This window comes from Hyperolius riggenbachi, chromosome 4, assembly GCF_040937935.1.
Source record: "Hyperolius riggenbachi isolate aHypRig1 chromosome 4, aHypRig1.pri, whole genome shotgun sequence".
In the NCBI taxonomy this organism is placed as follows: domain Eukaryota; kingdom Metazoa; phylum Chordata; class Amphibia; order Anura; family Hyperoliidae; genus Hyperolius; species Hyperolius riggenbachi.
The window spans coordinates 2,731,148-2,746,837 of record NC_090649.1 but is presented as its reverse complement, the minus strand read 5'-3'; the positions used below and the strand labels follow the sequence as shown (position 1 = coordinate 2,746,837).

Below are 15,690 nucleotides of genomic sequence, written 5' to 3'. Positions count from 1 at the left end.
CTTACACACTAACTCATATACCTTACACACTTGCTAACACATGTACCCTACACACTAACACATGTACCCTACACACTAACACATATACCTTACACACTAACACATATACCTTACACACTTACTAACACATGTACCTTACACACTAACTCATATACCCTACACACTAACACATATACCCTACACACTTACTAACACATGTACCTTACACACTAACACATATACCTTACACACTAACTCATATACCTTACACACTAACTCATATACCTTACACACTCATATACCTTACACACTTACTAACACATGTACCTTACACACTAACTCATATACCCTACACACTAACACATATACCTTACACACTAACACATATACCTTACACACTAACACATATACCTCACACACTAACACATGTACCTTACACACTAACTCATATACCTTACACACTAACACATATACCTTACACACTAACACATATACCTTACACACTAACACATATACCTTACACACTAACACATATACCCTACACACTAACACATATACCTTACACACTAACACATATACCTTACACACTAACACATATACCTCACACACTAACACATGTACCTTACACACTAACACATATACCTTACACACTAACACATATACCTTACACACTAACACATATACCTTACACACTAACTCATATACCTTACACACTAACTCATATACCTTACACACTAACACATATACCTTACACACTAACACATATACCTTACACACTAACACATATACCTTACACACTAACACATATACCTTACACACTAACACATATACCTTACACACTAACACATATACCTTACACACTAACACATATACCTTACACACTAACACATATACCTTACACACTAACTCATATACCTTACACACTAACTCATATACCTTACACACTAACTTTACTTTTACTAACACTCATATACCTTACACACTATCTTTACTTTTACTAACACACATATACTTTACACACTATCTTTACTTTTACTAACACACATATACTTTACACACTAACACATATAATTTACACACTAACACATATACCTTACACACGAACTCATATACCTTACACACTAACTAACACATATACCTTACACACTTACTAACACATGTACCTTACACACTAACTGATATCCCTTACACACTAACTCATATACCTTACACACTTGCTAACATGTACCCTACACACTAACACATATACCTTACACACTAACACATGTATCTTACACACTAACTCATATACCTTACACACTTACTAACACATGTACCTTACACACTAACATATACCCTACACACTAACACATATACCTTACACACTAACACATATACCCTACACACTAACACATATACCCTACACACTAACACATATACCTTACACACTAACTCATATACCTTACACACTAACTCATATACCTTACACACTAACTCATATACCTTTCACACTAACTCATATACCTTACACACTAACACATATACCTTACACACTAACTCATATACCTTACACACTAACACATATACCTTACACACTAACTCATATACCTTACACACTAACACATATACCTTACACACTAACACATATACCTTACACACTAACACATATACCTTACACACTAACACATATACCTTACACACTAACACATATACCTTACACACTAACTCATATACCTTACACACTAACACATATACCTTACACACTAACACATATACCTTACACACTAACACATATACCTTACACACTAACACATATACCTTACACACTAACTTTACTTTTACTAACACTCATATACCTTACACACTATCTTTACTTTTACTAACACACATATACTTTACACACTAACACATATACTTTACACACTAACACATATACCTTACACACGAACTCATATACCTTACACACTAACTAACACATATACCTTACACACTTACTAACACATGTACCTTACACACTAACTGATATCCCTTACACACTAACTCATATACCTTACACACTTGCTAACACATGTACCCTACACACTAACACATGTACCCTACACACTAACACATATACCTTACACACTAACACATATACCTTACACACTTACTAACACATGTACCTTACACACTAACTCATATACCCTACACACTAACACATATACCCTACACACTTACTAACACATGTACCTTACACACTAACACATATACCTTACACACTAACTCATATACCTTACACACTAACTCATATACCTTACACACTCATATACCTTACACACTTACTAACACATGTACCTTACACACTAACTCATATACCCTACACACTAACACATATACCTTACACACTAACACATATACCTTACACACTAACACATATACCTCACACACTAACACATGTACCTTACACACTAACTCATATACCTTACACACTAACACATATACCTTACACACTAACACATATACCTTACACACTAACACATATACCTTACACACTAACACATATACCCTACACACTAACACATATACCTTACACACTAACACATATACCTTACACACTAACACATATACCTCACACACTAACACATGTACCTTACACACTAACTCATATACCTTACACACTAACACATATACCTTACACACTAACACATATACCTTACACACTAACACATATACCTTACACACTAACACATATACCTTACACACTAACACATATACCTTACACACTAACACATATACCTTACACACTAACACATATACCTTACACACTAACACATATACCTCACACACTAACACATATACCTCACACACTAACACATGTACCTTACACACTAACTCATATACCTTACACACTAACACATATACCTTACACACTAACACATATACCTTACACACTAACACATATACCTTACACACTAACACATATACCTTACACACTAACACATATACCTTACACACTAACACATGTATCTGACACACTAACTCATATACCTTACACACTTACTAACACATGTACCTTACACACTAACTCATATACCCTACACACTAACACATATACCCTACACACTTACTAACACATGTACCTTACACACTAACACATATACCTTACACACTAACTCATATACCTTACACACTAACTCATATACCTTACACACTCATATACCTTACACACTTACTAACACATGTACCTTACACACTAACTCATATACCCTACACACTAACACATATACCCTACACACTTACTAACACATGTACCTTACACACTAACACATATACCTTACACACTAACTCATATACCTTACACACTAACTCATATACCTTACACACTCATATACCTTACACACTTACTAACACATGTACCTTACACACTAACTCATATACCCTACACACTAACACATATACCCTACACACTTACTAACACATATACCTTACACACTTACTAACACATGTACCTTACACACTAACTCATATACCTTACACACTAACACATATACCTTACACACTAACACATATACCTTACACACTAACACATATACCTTACACACTAACACATATACCTCACACACTAACACATGTACCTTACACACTAACTCATATACCTTACACACTAACTCATATACCTTACACACTAACACATATACCTTACACACTTACTAACACATATACTTTACACACTAATACATACCTTACACACTTACTAACACATACCTTACACACACAACCTAAAACTTACAAACTGTACACACACCTGCCCCTACACTTACACACACATTGTATGCACACACTGTATACACTGAGCCACACGCTCATGCTTTTCAGGATCCCCCTGTACTATGTGGTAATACAGACACATCCCTGCACTGTACACCCTCCTATCCCCTGCACAATCCTCAGACCTGCTCAACCTACACCAATCTGCTGGTAATAAGAATAGGAGGAAACAGTGGGCCACACGCATGGCCAGGCGGGGCACAGAGTCGGCATAGGATGGATATGCGTGGAATGGGGTGGACAGGAGTGGGGTGGACAGGCGGGGGAATGGGGTGGACAGGAATGAGGTGGATAGGCGGGGGAATGGGGTGGACAGGCGGGGGAATGGGTTGGACAGGCGGGGGAATGGGTTGGACAGGCGGGGGAATGGGTTGGACAGGCAGGGGAATGTCGTGGACAGGCAGGGGAATGTCGTGGACAGGCAGGGGAATGGAGTGGACAGGCAGGGGAATGGAGTGGACAGGCAGGGGAATGGAGTGGACAGGCAGGGGAATGGAGTGGACAGGCAGGGGAATGGAGTGGACAGGAATGAGGTGGATAGGCGGGGGAATGGGTTGGACAGGCGGGGGAATGGGTTGGACAGGCGGGGGAATGGGTTGGACAGGCGGGGGAATGGGGTGGACAGGCAGGGGAATGGGGTGGACAGGCAGGGGAATGGAGTGGACAGGAATGAGGTGGATAGGCGGGGGAATGGGTTGGACAGGCGGGGGAATGGGTTGGACAGGCGGGGGAATGGGTTGGACAGGCGGGGGAATGGGGTGGACAGGCAGGGGAATGGGGTGGACAGGCAGGGGAATGGGGTGGACAGGCAGGGGAATGGGGTGGACAGGCAGGGGAATGTCGTGGACAGGCAGGGGAATGTCGTGGACAGGCAGGGGAATGTCGTGGACAGGCAGGGGAATGGAGTGGACAGGCAGGGGAATGGAGTGGACAGGCAGGGGAATGGAGTGGACAGGCAGGGGAATGGAGTGGACAGGCAGGGGAATGGAGTGGACAGGCAGGGGAATGGAGTGGACAGGCAGGGGAATGGAGTGGACAGGCGGGGGAATGGAGTGGACAGGCGGGGGAATGGAGTGGACAGGCGGGGGAATGGGTTGGACAGGCGGGGGAATGGGTCACAGAGCTCACCTCTCCGAAGCTGAAGACACTCATATTATAGGAGTTGATGTCGTCCTCGGATTCATCACTCAGACAGCCATACTCTGCCTCCTCTTCTCTCTCTTCCTCCTCCCGCAGGAAATCTTCAGACACCACAAAGTCTAGGTCACCATCGTCATCTGAGGCCCGCCTCTTCCTCTTATTGCTCCTCCTCTTTACTGTTTGCTCCGCCTTCACTTCCAGGGGCGGTCTCTCTGGCCTGGAGGGGGAAGAGCTCCCCGGGGATGTCAGCTCTTCTGCAATATCATGGAGGTACTTCAGGGCCCTGTGAAGAAAGGAAAACTGCTGAGCACTGCAGTCCGACAATCCGCTGCATAGTGCCAGCATGAGCAGAGTGCGGGTACCTGAGGGGGGCGGTCTTACATGCAGTGTGGGCAGAGTGCGGGTACCTGAGGGGGGCGGTCTTACATGCAGTGTGGGCAGAGTGCGGGTACACGAGGGGGGCGGTCTTACATGCAGTGTGGGCAGAGTGCGGGTACCTGAGGGGGGCGGTCTTACATGCAGTGTGGGCAGAGTGCGGGTACCTGAGGGGGGCGGTCTTACATGCAGTGTGGGCAGAGTGCGGGTACACGAGGGGGGCGGTCTTACATGCAGTGTGGGCAGAGTGCGGGTACCTGAGGGGTGCGGTCTTACATGCAGTGTGGGCAAAGTGTGGAAACCTGAGGGGGGCGGTCTTACATGCAGTGTGGGCAAAGTGTGGAAACCTGAGGGGGGCGGTCTTACATGCAGTGTGGGCAAAGTGTGGAAACCTGAGGGGGGCGGTCTTACATGCAGTGTGGGCAGAGTGCGGGTACACGAGGGGGGCGGTCTTACATGCAGTGTGGGCAGAGTGCGGGTACACGAGGGGGGCGGTATTACATGCAGTGTGGGCAGAGTGCGGGTACCTGAGGGGGGCGGTCTTACATGCAGTGTGGGCAGAGTGCGGGTACCTGAGGGGGGCGGTCTTACATGCAGTGTGGGCAGAGTGCGGGTACCTGAGGGGGGCGGTCTTACATGCAGTGTGGGCAAAGTGTGGAAACCTGAGGGGGGCGGTCTTACATGCAGTGTGGGCAGAGTGCGGGTACCTGAGGGGGGTGGTCTTACATGCAGTGTGGGCAGAGTGCGGGTACCTGAGGGGGGCGGTCTTACATGCAGTGTGGGCAAAGTGTGGAAACCTGAGGGGGGCGGTCTTACATGCAGTGTGGGCAAAGTGTGGAAACCTGAGGGGGGCGGTCTTACACGCAGTGTGGGCAAAGTGTGGAAACCTGAGGGGGCGGTCTTACATGCAGTGTGGGCAGAGTGCGGGTACCTGAGGGGGGTGGTCTTACATGCAGTGTGGGCAGAGTGCGGGTACCTGAGGGGGGCGGTCTTACATGCAGTGTGGGCAAAGTGTGGAAACCTGAGGGGGGCGGTCTTACATGCAGTGTGGGCAAAGTGTGGAAACCTGAGGGGGGCGGTCTTACATGCAGTGTGGGCAAAGTGTGGAAACCTGAGGGGGGCGGTCTTACATGCAGTGTGGGCAAAGTGTGGAAACCTGAGGGGGGCGGTCTTACATGCAGTGTGGGCAAAGTGTGGAAACCTGAGGGGGGCGGTCTTACATGCAGTGTGGGCAAAGTGTGGAAACCTGAGGGGGGCGGTCTTACATGCAGTGTGAGCAGAGTGCGGGTACCTGAGGGGGGCGGTCTTACATGCAGTGTGGGCAGAGTGCGGGTACATGAGGGGGGCGGTCTTACATGCAGTGTGGGCAAAGTGTGGAAACCTGAGGGGGGTGGTCTTACATGCAGTGTGGGCAAAGTGTGGAAACCTGAGGGGGGCGGTCTTACATGCAGTGTGGGCAAAGTGTGGAAACCTGAGGGGGGCGGTCTAACATGCAGTGTGGGCAAAGTGTGGAAACCTGAGGGGGGCGGTCTTACAATCAGCATGGGCAGAGTGCAGGTACACGAGGGGTGCTGTCTTACATGCAGTGTGGGCAGAGTGCAGGTATACGAGGGGCGCGGTCTTACATGCAGTGTGGGCAGAGTGCGGGTACACGAGGGATGCGGTCTTACATGCGGCGTGGGCAGAGTGCGGGTACACGAGGGGTGCGGTCTTACATGCAGTGTGGGCAGAGTGCGGGTACACGAGGGGGGCGGTCTTACAATCAGCATGGGCAGAGTGCAGGTACACGAGGGGTGCGGTCTTACATGCGGCGTGTGCAGAGTGTGGGTACACGAGGGGTGCGGTCTTACATGCAGTGTGGGCAGAGTGCGGGTATACGAGGGGCGCGGTCTTACATGCAGTGTGGGCAGAGTGCGGGTACACGAGGGGTGCGGTCTTACATGCGGCGTGGGCAGAGTGCGGGTACACGAGGGGTGCGGTCTTACATGCAGTGTGGGCAGAGTGCGGGTACACGAGGGGCACGGTCTTACATGTAGCGTGGGCAGAGTGCGGGTACACGAGGGGCGCGGTCTTACATGCAGTGTGGGCAGAGTGCGGGTACACGAGGGGTGCGGTCTTACATGCAGTGTGGGCAGAGTGCGGGTACACGAGGGGGGCGGTCTTACATCCAGTGTGGGCACAGTGCGGGTACACGAGGGAGCGGTCTTACATGCAGTGTGGGCAGAATGCGGGTACACGAGGGGTGCGGTCTTACACGCAGTGTGGGCAGAGTGCGGGTACACGAGGGGCGCAGTCTTACATGCGGCGTGGGCAGAGTGCGGGTACACGAGGGGTGCGGTCTTACATGCAGTGTGGGCAGAGTGCGGGTACACGAGGGGCACGGTCTTACATGTAGCGTGGGCAGAGTGCGGGTACACGAGGGGCGCGGTCTTACATGCAGTGTGGGCAGAGTGAGGGTACACGAGGGGGGCGGTCTTACATCCAGTGTGGGCACAGTGCGGGTACACGAGGGGGCGGTCTTACATGCAGTGTGGGCAGAATGCGGGTACACGAGGGGTGCGGTCTTACACGCAGTGTGGGCAGAGTGCGGGTACACGAGGGGCGCGGTCTTACATGCAGTGTGGGCAGAGTGCTGGTACACGAGGGGTGCGGTCTTACACGCAGTGTGGGCAGAGTGCGGGTACACGAGGGGCACGGTCTTACATGCGGCGTGGGCAGAGTGCTGGTACACGAGGGGTGCGGTCTTACACGCAGTGTGGGCAGAGTGCGGGTACACGAGGGGCACTGTCTTACATGCGGCGTGGGCAGAATGCGGGTACACCAGGGGTGCGGTCTTACATGCAGTGTGGGCAGAGTGCGGGTACACGAGGGGGGCGGTCTTACATGCAGTGTGGGCAGAGTGCGGGTACACAAAGGGTGCGATATTACATGCAGCGTGGGCAGAGTGCGGGTACACGAGGGGCGCGGTCTTACATGCAGCGTGGGCACAGTGCGGGTACACGAGGGGGCGGTCTTACATGCAGTGTGGGCAGAGTGCGGGTACACGAGGGGCGCGGTCTTACATGCAGTGTGGGCAGAATGCTGGTACACGAGGGGTGCGGTCTTACACGCAGTGTGGGCAGAGTGCGGGTACACGAGGGGCGTGGTCTTACATGCAGTGTGGGCAGAGTGCTGGTACACGAGGGGTGCGGTCTTACACGCAGTGTGGGCAGAGTGCGGGTACACGAGGGGCACTGTCTTACATGCGGCGTGGGCAGAATGCGGGTACACCAGGGGTGCGGTCTTACATGCAGTGTGGGCAGAGTGCGGGTACACGAGGAGGGCGGTCTTACATGCAGTGTGGGCAGAGTGCGGGTACACAAGGGGGGCGGTCTTACATGCAGTGTGGGCAGAGTGCTGGTACACGAGGGGTGCGGTCTTACATGCGGCGTGGGCAGAATGCGGGTACACCAGGGGTGCGGTCTTACATGCAGTGTGGGCAGAGTGCGGGTACACGAGGGGGGCGGTCTTACATGCAGTGTGGGCAGAGTGCGGGTACACGAGGGGGGCGGTCTTACATGCAGTGTGGGCAGAGTGCGGGTACATGAGGGGGGCGGTCTTACATGCAGCATGGGCAGAGTGCGGGCACACGAGGGGGCAGTCTTACATGCAGCATGGGCAGAGTGCGGGTACACGAGGGGCGCTCTCTTACACGCAGTGTGGGCAGAGTGCGGGTACACGAGGGGCGCGGTCTTACATGCAGTGTGGGCAGAGTGCGGGTACACGAGGGGCACGGTCTTACATGCGGCGTGGGCAGAATGCGGGTACACCAGGGGTGCGGTCTTACATGCAGTGTGGGCAGAGTGCGGGTACACGAGGGGGGCGGTCTTACATGCAGTGTGGGCAGAGTGCGGGTACACAAAGGGTGCGATATTACATGCAGCGTGGGCAGAGTGCGGGTACACGAGGGGCGCTGTCTTACATGCGCGTGGGCAGAGTGCGGGTACACGAGGGGGGCGGTCTTACACGCAGTGTGAGCAGAGTGCTGGTACACGAGGGGTGCGGTCTTACATGCGGCGTGGGCAGAATGCGGGTACACAAGGGGAGCGGTCTTACACGCAGCGTGGGCAGAGTGCGGGTACACAAGGGGGGCGGTCTTACACGCAGCGTGGGCAGAGTGCGAGTACACGAGGGGGGCGGTCTTACAAGCATGTAAGAGCATGTCCCACGTGTACCTGCACTCTGCCCACGCTGCATGTAAGACCACGCCCCTTGTGTTCCCGCATCCTGCATGTAAGACACACAACATCTTGTGCCTTCTCTGCTCACAATAGACATACAGAGACGTTTCTGCTGCCTTTCTGTCAGATCCAACCAGTCTGGCCATTGCCCTCTGACCTCTCCCATCAGCAGACACTGTGATACGCTGATGTTTCTGGTTGGACATCTTTTAAGCTGCCATTTTCTGCACACACACACTGTAATTATCAGCCTTTGGCTGGCCTTGTCCAGTAAACGCTAGTGACTACTGTGTGTGAGAATCCCAGACAATCAGCAGATAAAGAACTGATCAGAACCATCATAACCAGGACTCATCAGAGCAATCTCGCTGCCACAGTGACAATCACCGCCCCGCCCCCCATCCCCCCCCACCCCCCTAGTGTGAGCTGCTTGGGAGGATCACAAGCGTTAGTGTGCCTAAGGTCATACTTACTCCTTTGCCGCTCTCCTCCTCGGACGCCCGCTTGGGGTATGCTCCAACTCAGGCTCCTCCTCCTTGGTCTCTTTCGGTAACATTGCCGCCATCTGCTCCTCCGCCGCTCTGATCAGGAGAAGCTCCGCCTTGGACTTGCGGCCTCTTTTTTTCGGTACCTTGACAATGGAGGCAGGCGGGGCATCACCAGCAGAGCCATTCTCTATCAATGAGGGGGCGGAGTCTTCGCCCAGTAATGTTCCTGCAGGTGGAGGCGGGACACAGTCACCCAATGAGGCTTCATCACCACTTACAAGATTGGACAGACCTGTAGAAAGAGGAGGGGTAACTAAACCCATTCACAAAGCTACCACGCCCCTTCTCTCAAGTCCTGTGTAAATCCCTCGTCCCCCATGTAGGCTGGTATAGGCAGGAACGGCCGAGCTGGAGAGACTGGGGCTCCCCTGCCTGAGAAATACCAGCCAAAAAGTCTCATCATAAACCCCCTGCTACTACTGTACAGACTTCATTCAATACTGGAGACCCCCTGCTATTACTGTACAGACTTCATTCTATACTGGAGCCCCTTGCTATTACCAAACTGACTTCATTCAATACTGAAGACCCCTGCTATTACTGTACAGACTTCATTCAGTACTGGAGCCCCCCTGCTATTACTGTACAGACTTCAATACTGGAGCCCCCCTGCTATTACCAAACAGACTTCATTCAATACTGGAGCCCCCCTGCTATTACTGTACAGACTTCATTCAATACTGGAGCCCCCCTGCTATTACCAAACAGACTTCATTCAATACTGGAGATCCCCTGCTATTACCGTACAGACTTCAATACTGGAGCCCCCTGCTATTACTGTACAGACTTCATTCAATACTGGAGACCCCCTGCTATTACTGTACAGACTTCATTAAATACTGTAGCCCCCTGCTATTACCGCACAGACTTCAATATTGGAGCCCCCTGCTATTACTGTACAGACTTCATTCAATACTGGAGACCCCTGCTATTACTGTACAGACTTCATTCAGTACTGGAGCCCCCTGCTATTACTGTACAGACTTCAATACTGGAGCCCCCCTGCAATTACCAAACAGACTTCATTCAATACTGGAGCCCCCTGCTATTACTGTACAGACTTCATTCAATACTGGAGACCCCCTGCTATTACTGTACAGACTTCATTCAATACTGGAGACCCCTGCTATTACTGTACAGACTTCAATACTGGAGCCCCCCTGCTATTACCAAACAGACTTCATTCAATACTGGAGATCCCCTGCTATTACCGTACAGACTTCAATATTGGAGCCCCCCTGCTATTACCAAACAGACTTCATTCAATACTGGAGCCCCCTGCTATTATTGTACAGATTTCATTCAATACTGGAGCCCCCCTGCTATTACCAAACAGACTTCATTCAATACTGGAGATCCCCTGCTATTACCGTACAGACTTCAATACTGGAGCCCCCTGCTATTACTGTACAGACTTCATTCAATACTGGAGCCCCCCTGCTATTACCAAACAGACTTCATTCAATACTGGAGCCCCCCTGCTATTACCGTACAGACTTCAATATTGGAGCCCCCTGCTATTACCATACAGACTTCATTCAATACTGGAGACCCCCTGCTATTACTGTACAGACTTCATACAATACTGGAGCCCCCTGCTATTACTGTACAGACTGCATTCAATACTGGAGCCCCCTGCTATTACAGTACAGACTTCATTCAATACTGAGTCCCCCTGCTATTACCAAACAGACTTCATTCAATACTGGAGCCCCCCCCCCCTGCTATTACCATACAGAGTTCATTCAATGCTGGAGCCCCCCTGCTATTACTGTACAGACTTCATTCAACACTGGAGCCCCCTGCTATTACTGTACAGACTTCATTCAATACTGGAGCCCCCTGCTATTACTGTACAGACCATACAATACTGAGTCCCCTGCTATTACTGTACAGACTTCATTCAATACTGGAGCCCCCTGCTATTACTGTACAGACTTCATTCAATACTGGAGCCCCCCTGCTATTACTGTACAGACTTCATTCAACACTGGAGCCCCCTGCTATTACTGTACAAACTTCATTCAATACTGGAGCCCCCCTGCTATTACTGTACAGACTTCATTCAATACTGGAGCCCCCTGCTATTACCATATAGACTGCATCCAACACTGGAGCCCCCCTGCTATTACTGTACAGACTTCATTCTATAATGGAGCCCCCTGCTATTACTGTACAGACTTCATTCAATACTGGAGCCCCCTGCTATTACTGTACAGACTTCATTCAATACTGGAGCCCCCTGCCATTACTGTACAGACTTCATTCAATACTGGAGCCCCCTGCTATTACCATACAGACTTCATTCAATACTGGAGCCCCCTGCTATTACTGTACAGACTTCATTCTATAATGGAGCCCCCCTGCTATTACTGTACAGACTGCATCCAACACTGGAGCCCCCTGCTATTACTGTACAGACTTCATTCAATACTGGAGCCCCCTGCTATTACTGTACAGACTTCATTCAATACTGGAGCCCCCTGCTATTACTGTACAGACTTCATTCAATACTGGAGCCCCCTGCTATTACTGTACAGACTTCATTCAATACTGGATCCCCCTGCTATTACTGTACAGACTTCATTCAATACTGGAGCCCCCTGCTATTACTGTACATACTTCATTCAATACTGGAGACCCCCTGCTTTTACTGTACAGACTTCATTCAATACTGGAGACCCCCTGCTATTACCATACAGACTTCATTCAATACTGGAGCCCCCCTGCTAATACCGTACAGACTTCATTCAATACTGGAGCCCCCTGCTATTACTGTACAGACTTCATTCAATACTGGAGACCCCCTGCTATTACCATACAGACTTCATTCAATACTGGAGCCCCCCTGCTATTACCATACAGACTTCATTCAATACTGGAGCCCCCTGCTATTACTGTACAGACTTCATTCAACACTGGAGCCCCCTGCTATTACTGTACAGACTTCATTCAATACTGGAGCCCCCTGCTATTACTGTACAGACTTCATTCAATACTGGAGCCCCCTGCTATTACTGTACAGACTTCATTCAATACTGGAGCCCCCTGCTATTACTGTACAGACTGCATCCAACACTGGAGCCCCCTGCTATTACTGTACAGACTTCATTCTATAATGGAGCCCCCCTGCTATTACTGTACAGACTTCATTCAATACTGGAGACCCCCCTGCTATTACTGTACAGACTTCATTCAATACTGGAGCCCCTTGCTATTACCAAACAGACTTCATTCAATACTGGAGACCCCTGCTATTACTGTACAGACTTCATTCAGTACTGGAGCCCCCCTGCTATTACTGTACAGACTTCAATACTGGAGCCCCCCTGCTATTACCAAACAGACTTCATTCAATACTGGAGCCCCCCTGCTATTACTGTACAGACTTCATTCAACACTGGAGCCCCCTGCTATTACTGTACAGACTTCATTCAACACTGGAGCCCCCTGCTATTACTGTACAGACTTCATTCAATACTGGAGCCCCCCTGCTATTACTGTACAGACTTCATTCAATACTGGAGCCCCCTGCTTTTACCATATAGACTTCATTCAATACTGGAGCCCCCTGCTATTACTGTACAGACTTCATTCAATACTGGAGCCCCCTGCTATTACTGTACAGACTTCATTCAATACTGGAGCCCCCTGCTATTACTGTACAGACTTCATTCAATACTGGAGCCCCCTGCTATTACTGTACATACTTCATTCAATACTGGAGACCCCCTGCTTTTACTGTACAGACTTCATTCAATACTGGAGACCCCCTGCTATTACCATACAAACTTCATTCAATACTGGAGCCCCCCTGCTATTACCGTACAGACTTCATTCAATACTGGAGCCCCCTGCCATTACTGTACAGACTTCATTCAATACTGGAGACCCCCTGCTATTACCATACAGACTTCATTCAATACTGGAGCCCCCCTGCTATTACCATACAGACTTCATTCAATACTGGAGCCCCCTGCTATTACTGTACAGACTTCATTCAACACTGGAGCCCCCTGCTATTACTGTACAGACTTCATTCAATACTGGAGCTCCCTGCTATTACTGTACAGACTTCATTCAATACTGGAGCCCCCTGCTATTACTGTACAGACTTCATTCAATACTGGAGCCCCCTGCTATTACTGTACAGACTTCATTCAATACTGGAGCCCCCTGCTATTACTGTACAGACTGCATCCAACACTGGAGCCCCCTGCTATTACTGTACAGACTTCATTCTATAATGGAGCCCCCCTGCTATTACTGTACAGACTTCATTCAATACTGGAGACCCCCCTGCTATTACTGTACAGACTTCATTCAATACTGGAGCCCCTTGCTATTACCAAACAGACTTCATTCAATACTGGAGACCCCTGCTATTACTGTACAGACTTCATTCAGTACTGGAGCCCCCCTGCTATTACTGTACAGACTTCAATACTGGAGCCCCCCTGCTATTACCATACAGACTTCATTCAATACTGGAGCCCCCTGCTTTTACCATATAGACTTCATTCAATACTGGAGCCCCCTGCTATTACTGTACAGACTTCATTCAATACTGGAGCCCCCTGCTATTACTGTACAGACTTCATTCAATACTGGAGCCCCCTGCTATTACCATACATAGTTACATAGTTACATAGTTATTTTGGTTGAAAAAAGACATACGTCCATCGAGTTCAACCAGTATAAAGTACAACACCAGCCTGCTCCCTCACATATCCCTGTTGATCCAGAGGAAGGCGAAAAAACCCTTACAAGGCATGGTCCAATTAGCCCCTAAAGGGAAAAATTCCTTCCCGACTCCAGATGGCAATCAGATAAAATCCCTGGATCAACATCATTAGGCATTACCTAGTAATTGTAGCCATGGATGTCTTTCAACGCAAGGAAAGCATCTAAGCCCCCTTTAAATGCAGGTATAGAGTTTGCCATAACGACTTCCTGTGGCAACTTCATTCAATACAGACTTCATTCAATACTGGAGCCCCCTGCTATTACTGTACAGACTTCATTCAATACTGGAGCCCGCTGCTATTACCATACAGACTTCATTCAATACTGGAGCCCCCCTGCTATTACTGTACAGACTTCATTCAATACTGGAGCCCCCTGCTATTACTGTACAGACTTCATTCAATACTGGAGCCCCCTGCTATTACTGTACAGACTTCATTCAATACTGGAGCCCCCCTGCTATTACCATACAGATTCATTCAATACTGGAGCCCCCTGCTATTACTGTACAGACTTCATTCAATACTGGAGCCCCCTGCTATTACTGTACAGACTTCATTCAATACTGGAGCCCCCCTGCCATTACTGTACAGACTTCATTCAATACTGGAGCCCCCTGCTATTACCATACAGACTTCATTCAATACTGGAGCCCCCTGCTATTACTGTACAGACTTCATTCTATAATGGAGCCCCCCTGCTATTACTGTACAGACTGCATCCAACACTGGAGCCCCCTGCTATTACTGTACAGACTTCATTCAATACTGGAGCCCCCTGCTATTACTGTACAGACTTCATTCAATACTGGAGCCCCCTGCTATTACCATACAGACTTCATTCAATACTGGAGCCCCCTGCTATTACTGTACAGACTTCATTCAATACTGGAGCCC

At 49.1% G+C, this 15,690-nt stretch overlaps 1 protein-coding gene across 1 annotated transcript in view; it reads right to left on the bottom strand.

The window, feature by feature from the left end:
* The window catches only part of GTF3C2 (general transcription factor IIIC subunit 2), a 65,565-nt gene that overhangs the window by 26,552 nt on the left and 23,323 nt on the right, over positions 1-15,690 (bottom strand). The window contains exons 3-4 of the mRNA XM_068279760.1: positions 9,974-10,280; positions 4,894-5,188 (exon numbers count right to left, since the gene is read on the bottom strand). Coding sequence (XP_068135861.1) covers positions 4,894-5,188; positions 9,974-10,280 — 602 coding nt within the window. The remainder of the gene's footprint in view (positions 1-4,893; positions 5,189-9,973; positions 10,281-15,690) is intronic.